This window comes from Lethenteron reissneri, chromosome 26, assembly GCF_015708825.2.
Source record: "Lethenteron reissneri isolate LAM-NWPU_2019-01 chromosome 26, ASM1570882v1, whole genome shotgun sequence".
In the NCBI taxonomy this organism is placed as follows: Eukaryota; Metazoa; Chordata; class Hyperoartia; order Petromyzontiformes; family Petromyzontidae; genus Lethenteron; species Lethenteron reissneri.
In genome coordinates, this window is record NC_083804.1 from 14,716,051 (window position 1) to 14,723,534 (window position 7,484).

Below are 7,484 nucleotides of genomic sequence, written 5' to 3' on the forward strand. Positions count from 1 at the left end.
TCCCCCCTACTCACCCCTTCTCCCCCCCACTCACCCCAACCCTCTCCTCCCCCCCACTCACCCCTCCGCCCTCCCCCTCACTCATCCATCCCCCCCCACTCACCCCTCCCCCATTCCGGGATGACGTCACCGCAGTCACATGACGCCGGGGTCACGTGGTCCGTTGCTAATTAAACGCAGCGGCGCGCGCGCTCCGACTGTACGGGGGGTTGTGGATCGATTCCGTGCCCTGAACAGACCGCGAGAATCGATTCCCCCCATCCCGTTACGTTATTCAACGCGTTAATCGAATGACGTCACCGCTGGACAAAATAATCGATTGATGACGCTAATCCGACGGTGGATTGATAGATGGAATCGATCGTTATTTATCAATGATCCGTGTGTGCGCGCAAGGAGCGGGAGTGAGGTCCGTTTACAGGAGCCTTCATCCAGCAGTGGATCGATAATTGCAAACCCGTCAACCCCTTATCAGTGCCCGACCTTATTACGGACCAATTCAGACCTTATTGGTCACCCCGTGCCCCTTGTAAGTCTCAACGTTCATCCTACATCACAAGGGAGAAAGGGGCCGTCCATAAATGACGTCACGCGATTTTGGACGATGTTTGACCCCCCCCCCCCCATCGTCACACGGCGTCACAAAAAGTCAGACCCCCCCCCCCTCAAATATGACGTCACAAAGCTCTGCCCCCCCCCCCCTCAAAAAAAAATAAAACATGCTTCAAATTATTGTCATTGTAGAGCGTATTTAATGTGTCGCTGCACTCTGATGTTGTAGGAGAAAACATTAATTAAAAAGTCAATTTAATTAAGTAGAACGTGTTGTCTATATTTATTTAAAGTTGTGCATTTTGATGTGACGTCACATTTCTCACCCCCCCCCCCCCTCGTCACACATAGTCACAAATTTCTGACCCCCCCCCACCCACCTAGGTGCATGACGTCATTTATGGACGGCCCCAAAAGACTGGGCGCCACGGTGGCGAGATGTTAACAACCTCGCCTGGTTTGCAGGATGTCGTGGTTCGATCCCGACCCTGACGCCTGCTGCTGTGTATGTGTGGAGTTTGCGGCGTGTCTCCCTCTCTCTCCCCGTGGTCGCGTGGATTTTTCTCCGGGTTTTCCCTCCGCATTTAGAGTATTTGGCTGCAATAAAGCCACTTGTTAGAGCTTTCATTTGTGATGACCGGGTCGCTTCTGAAAAAGAGCTACATAGCTCAGTGGGCCCTTACCTGGCCAAATTAAAATAGTTCAATTTCGATTTGAAGCTTTCGTGACTGCAGGGATTCATGTTCTTGGTTCTTTCGATAAAGTCACGTACAAGGGAAATAATAAAATAAGAAAAATAAAACATAATAAAATAATTCTCACGACGTTTCGGCCACAACGCAAGCAGCCGTCCTCAGGTTTTTTTTTCCCCTTCTACGTGACTTTACCGAAATAACCAAGAAGATAAAATAGTTCAGTTTTCCAGAAGCGACCTTGGCCACAAATTATAGTTGAACGAAGTGGCTTATCACGGGGACATTTACAGCAGCCTAATTACTCTTTAAACGCATGTTTCTAAACTGTGGAGGGTAAACCCAGTAGCTGGGTGGCTCCATAACCGGGTTAATGATTACAACAACAAAAAACCCTCCAGCGTCACGATGTGAACTGTGGCAGATGACAAACTAAAATAAACCGCTCAAAGTTACGGTGTTGTGGGGGGTGAGGGGAAGGAGCGCTATCACACATACTTGCTGCACTGCAATCACACACATGATTATTGCTGAAATATAATTCATCTTCGGTCATCGATCATCAATACAGAAGAACATTAATTTTACCGGCCACGCGACTCGACGGTAGAGTGAGTAGCTCACAATCGGAGGTTTGAGTAGCGTTGAAATCCTAATTTGGGCGTGTGTGTTGGCTCAATCAATCATCTCTCCATCAGGGGGGTCGATACAATGCGTAACACTTTGTGGGGAAGTCAACAGTTGGTTTGTCTTATGGATACACTCGCCCATCTGCCATAGGAATGTGGATTTTCCTCCAGTGAACCAGAGCTGTAATTAATAAATAAACACCAACACATTTGGTAATTTGAACCAATATACTCATTTTGACCCCTTTACTGCTTAATCGGCAGTGTAGCATCGGTCTCTAATACACATCATCATTAATAGCATGGTCTTCATCAATAACCATGACCAGTAGTCAATATCTTTCATCATCAAGTGTGTGTTCTTTATTATGTTATTTCACATAAAAACCAAACTCCAAATCACCACGATCATTCTCATTCGCATGGTCTCCATCATTAATAAACATTCGTAATTGAACGCTGTCATCGGCAACATCACTCCTCGTAAGATTCAGAACCCGCCATTTTGCGTCTCTCGTCTGAGATGCAGCAACGTGAAATTTTACACAAAATTCAAACAAATTTCACTTCAGTTCACCTAATATACACGCGGGTCACAGGACCGAAAGTCCAGGTCAAAGCGACCCTGCATACCATCCAACGTCGCCATCGCTTCCTTCTTTCTGCCAGATCCTTCCGGTGTCGTAATGTCGACCATCGACCTTCCCCCCACGGTTGACCCGAGTCTCGTCGCCACCACGGCCTGGCTTGAGGTCTTCCTCTTTGTTGTACACGGGACACGTCCCTCAAGGACCGGTCACGATCTCGACGTCGTCGTCACCGCACGCCTCAGAGTGGCCCTCTTCTTCCGCAGGCGACACAGAAGCAGGCGATGTATTCGTCCTGGAGGAACCGGCTATGAAGTTCTCTTTCACAGATGTCCAGAGAGGGCGGATCAGCAAGCACCGCTCTCACACTGCCATAATCATCGACACAACAATGCTCTCATTTCGTCTCTTCGCGTTTGTAAGAGGGTTGACAGGTCCTGTAAGGAGCGCTCAAACTCAACTTCGCCACCATCACATGGCTCCTCTAGGCCTTCCCGGTGGTCACCGACCCCTGGGTGCCACTCCAATGGCTTTCTCGGTCACCTGCCCTCCTCTATGCAGAACCTCCAAGTTGCTTCCCGTGTCCTCTTCCACTCTACACGTTACGCCTATAACAACCTCCTCTTCCTGATTACATCCACAACGCCTTCCTCACCCATTCTATTCGGAACCTCCAGGCTGCGTACCCTACGCAGTGTAAGCCCAGTTGTCACACAGACACACCACACTGGTAACCCCTACTTTACCTATGGGACCATTTTGACCATCTTAATACCTATATGATTGCTGGAAAGGTTAAAGCCTATTAAATTTTTGAACCCCTACTTTGATCATTATCGATATATGCAGCATACACCCAAGTCAGTGTTTCCGCGCTAAAATGAGCTTAGACTAATCGAACAGTGAAACTTTCACGTTGCTATGACGGGGACCAGTCTATCCGCAGGAGTGCAACTCACTGTTCAATTTCTCCCCCCCAACCTCTCCACCACCAGGGTTTGTAACCTCGCTGCATGGCGCACATTTCACCATCTCCAAGAGTAAGACGATGACGACGACGATATAGATGCTGAAGATGACCAAGACAAGGCCCCTCCATCTCCTTGCCCACACGTAGAGAGCCACCGTGACCCCTGGGCCCTACTTCCCGACGCACGAGCGCCGCTGCTGTTTGCGACGAAAATGGCCAGAAACTGGGACCTCTCTCACCGGGATTCCTCTCCCCGAGACCCCATTCACTGGAAACCCGTTAACTGGGACTCCTCTCACGGGGACGCTCGTCACGGGGTCTCCCTCTGCACCTCGCTGCTCCTCCTGCTCCTCCTGCTGGTCCTGCTGCTGCTGCTGCTGCACGAGCTGCTCCAACCTTCGCTCCCCGTCGGCCAGATGCCCGATCACCCCGGTGAGCGCCTCGATGTAGTTCTTCGCCAGGGTCAGGGTCTCCAACTTGGACAGCTTGCGTCCGCGGCGGACGTGCGGGATGGCCTCGCGCAGGCCCTGGAAGGCGTCGTTGAGGCCGTGCATCCTCTGGCGCTCCCTCTCGTTGCTCTCCAGCCGCCTCAGCGTCCTCTCGTCTCTGGCGTCTCCTCGCGAGGCGGAGTCCCCCGAGCCTGAGCCCGACGGTGACCCCGATCGTGACCGTGACCCCACGGCCGGCGGCTCATCCCCGACCCCGTCTCCGCCACGACGCTGTGGCCGTTTCACCACCGGTTCTGTGTCCGTCGCCACCGCCGCCATTGCCGGTCTCCTCTTCCTCCGCCTCCTCCTCCTCTTCATCGCCGGTCTCAGGTCCTCGCTGCCGTCACTTGAGCAGAGGGCCTCGAATTGGTCTGGGGGCACGGGGTCACAACTTGGAGGCCCACGGCCCCGCGTGCTCGATCGCAGAGGCATTGGGGCGAGGGGGGGGGGTGTTACTGCTAAGCAGCGGTGCTGGTCAGGAGAACCTGCAACAACATAAAAGACCGGAGCGGATATCGGAATGAAGTTTCAAAAAAGGAGGTTGGCCGCGTTCGAAGAGATACTGAGCTCGCACCTCCGAAAGCCTGGGTTCGAGTCTTCAGTAGTAGCTCACTGGGGGGGGGGGGCATTGTTTTCTGCTTGTTTAACACGTAGGAAGGCCTCACGGAGTCTTCAATTAATTGTTTACGGGGGGGGGGGGGGGAGCAAACTGGAGACGCCGGAGGAAAACCCACGCTGAGAATGGGGGAGAACGTTTCACACTCCACGCAGAAAGGTGCCCCCAGTCGGGAATCGAACCTGGGCGCTTCTTGCCGTGAGGCACAAGCGTTGCCACACCCGTGGCCACCCCGCCGCCAAATGAAGCGAGTCTCCCTCAAGCGTGACGAGGTGCTCAGGCCACCGCTCTACATGGCTTCCTATTTGTACCCCCAGGGAAGCCTCGCCGCGTCTCGCCGGCTTTTCTTCGGGGGGTGCCGCGACACGTGGGATTCCCCTTTTTCAGGGAGCGCCAACGAGAAACCCAGGGCGACGTCCTAACAGCCACAGCAAGGCCGTAATTAGAATATGTATTGGGGGGGACACCCCCCCAATAAATATTCAAATATGCTCAAAATATCCCCCCCAATATATTGCTATAAATAGATTCATGTTGATATGATTGTGGTTATGGTTGTACTTTATTAATCCCTAATCTCTGCCATTACATACAATGAAACACAAAAGGAAAAAAGAAAAAACAGAGCAATGTACTGTAATACATTATTAGACATTGTTGTAATAAATAAATAAAAGGTCCATCCCATGTGTTAGTGAATTTTTTATATTTTACGCAGGAAATTCGTTTTCAAATTTAGATTTTTTTTTTCTGGGGGGGGGGGGGGGGACCCCAGACACCCTGAAAGATTTGGTCCCCCCCAAATGTTGACTCCATGTCTACGGCCTTGAGCCACATGGAACGTTCCTACATTACACCCAGGAAAAGCCTCGCCGAGCCTCGTTTTCCGTGGAGGGTTTCCGGCCACTTTGAGACGTTGGATCGTCGAAGCGGTGGCGGGCGGGGAGTTTTTTTGTTTTGAGTTGCGTGACCTGATCGTCGGAAAAAAAATCGAAAAGCGGAGAAACGCCACCACGACGCGTAACGAGATATCGCAGAGCGCCTTACAGGTGGCTGCAACAATCCGTGAATCTCCTGCCAACCGCACATGTTGTGTTGAAAACGTTCGCAATGCAGTACAGAAAGTGGGATTTGTGACCCCCCCCCCTCTGCAGTGGTGTCCGTGTACACGTGTGCACGTGTGTACGTGTGTACGTGTGCACGTGTGTACGTGTGTACGTGTGCACATGTGTACGTGTGCACGTGTGTACGTGTGCACGTGTGTACGTGTACACGTGTGCACATGTGCACGTGTGTACGTGTGCACGTGTGTACGTGTGCACGTGTGCACGTGTGTACGTGTGCACGTGTGTACGTGTGCACGTGTGCACGTGTGTACGTGTGCACATGTGTACGTGTGTACGTGCTATGAGTGGGGAGCGGTCGGGTAGCGGTGAGCGCGCTGCGCTACGAACCTGGCGACCTGGGTTCAAACACCGGTGACGCTTATCTGAGCCGATTCGTGGGCCTCCTCTAGGTCGACTCAGCCTCAAATGAGTACCTGGTGCGGTGTGTAGTGAACATCGCCACCCCGGAGACAAATGCGGCCGGGCGTGGTGCTGGCCACTCACCCGCTTGTGTGCCACAGTTGCCAGCCGTCATAGGTGCTCGCTAACAGCACTTTCCCCTATAGTCTGTTAAGGCTATACGGGGGATATTTCTCTTTGCTTTTGAGTTTACTCGGGGCTCTCTCGTGTCCTCCCACACGAAACACAACCACTCGTTCTCATGTTTTTTGTTAAAGGGACTTGGACCGAACATCTCGATGGAAGAAGCGCTCTCCTTAAAACAAAACGAGTCTTGCACGAACGCATGTTGAACTTCTTTCGCACCGCACGTCGCCAGCCGTGATACAGGGACAACAAAACTGAACACAAAAGGCGGTTCGAGAGAAGTTAGTTTTAAATCCGAGATGATTTGAAAGCGCAGCATATAGCTCCGGTGCCTTGCTAATCAACTCATCACGGCTTTGCTGGGCAAACAAGGGACACTTTAACCACGAAAGCACCAAAAATACAATGCTGCATGTATCCATAAACTCAACAAAGATTGAAACAAAACAAATACACTTACCTGATTTAAAGGAAGAAAACACTTCAGACAAACTTGGATTGATGATTCTAAAGACGACAGGTGATGGTAAAGATGATGGGCTCACCTTTTTTGTTGTTGTAAAACCCTCCTCAGCTGTGTACGGACGTTTCTGTGCCAGGTGTTCTCCTACCCGGTGCAACACCTTTCCCCCCACCCTCACCACCCTCGTCACCTACGCCCCCACAACTCCCCACCACCACCACCACCCAACTACAAACCCAAACCGCCACCACTCCTACCACTGCCCCCACCATCACCACTCCCACGATCACTCCCACCACCTCAATCCCACCACCATCAACCCCCACCATCACCAATACCGAAACCCGCCATTCGCCACTTAGTGACGATGACGTCACAACAGCGCCTGTGCCAGGCTAGGTGCACTTTCGGGACAGACCCAGCAGGTGCCATGGGTTGGCTGACTGAGACGACTGGGAGATACGCCAGCTGTACCCCCTACTGTGCCAACTTGCTGCATCTTATCCGCCCGGCGCTCTGCTCGTTGTTGTGAGCGTCGCTCCTCTGCCCTCCGTTGTTGCTGGAGGGCGACTGCCTTCAATTGCTCAGTAGCGTCACTCCCACCATCACTCCCACCACCACACCCATCACTACTCCCACCACCCCCACCACTACTCCCACCACCCCCACCACCACCACCCCCACCATCACTTCCACCACCCCAACCATCACTACCACCATCACCACCACCCCCACCATCACTCCCACCCCCACCATCACCTCCACCCCCACCATCACTCCCAATCACCCCCATCACTACTCCCACCACCACCCCCACCATTACTCCCATCCACTG

General features: G+C 52.4%; 1 protein-coding gene across 2 annotated transcripts; it reads right to left on the bottom strand.

The window, feature by feature from the left end:
* Positions 1-2,338: 2,338 nt before the first annotated feature.
* On the bottom strand, positions 2,339-6,826 carry LOC133348055 (class A basic helix-loop-helix protein 15-like). Of its 2 annotated transcripts, none has more exons than XM_061560890.1 (2): positions 6,732-6,826; positions 2,339-4,403 (listed from the first exon to the last, which is right to left on the bottom strand). In XM_061560890.1, the coding sequence occupies exon 2, from the start codon at positions 4,348-4,350 to the stop codon at positions 3,601-3,603; it is 750 nt and encodes a 249-aa protein (XP_061416874.1). In that variant the 5' UTR covers positions 4,351-4,403; positions 6,732-6,826; the 3' UTR covers positions 2,339-3,600. The 2 variants fall into 2 exon arrangements, with proteins under 2 accessions (XP_061416874.1, XP_061416875.1); XM_061560891.1 differs by having other exon boundaries at positions 6,647-6,793.
* Positions 6,827-7,484: the final 658 nt, after the last annotated feature.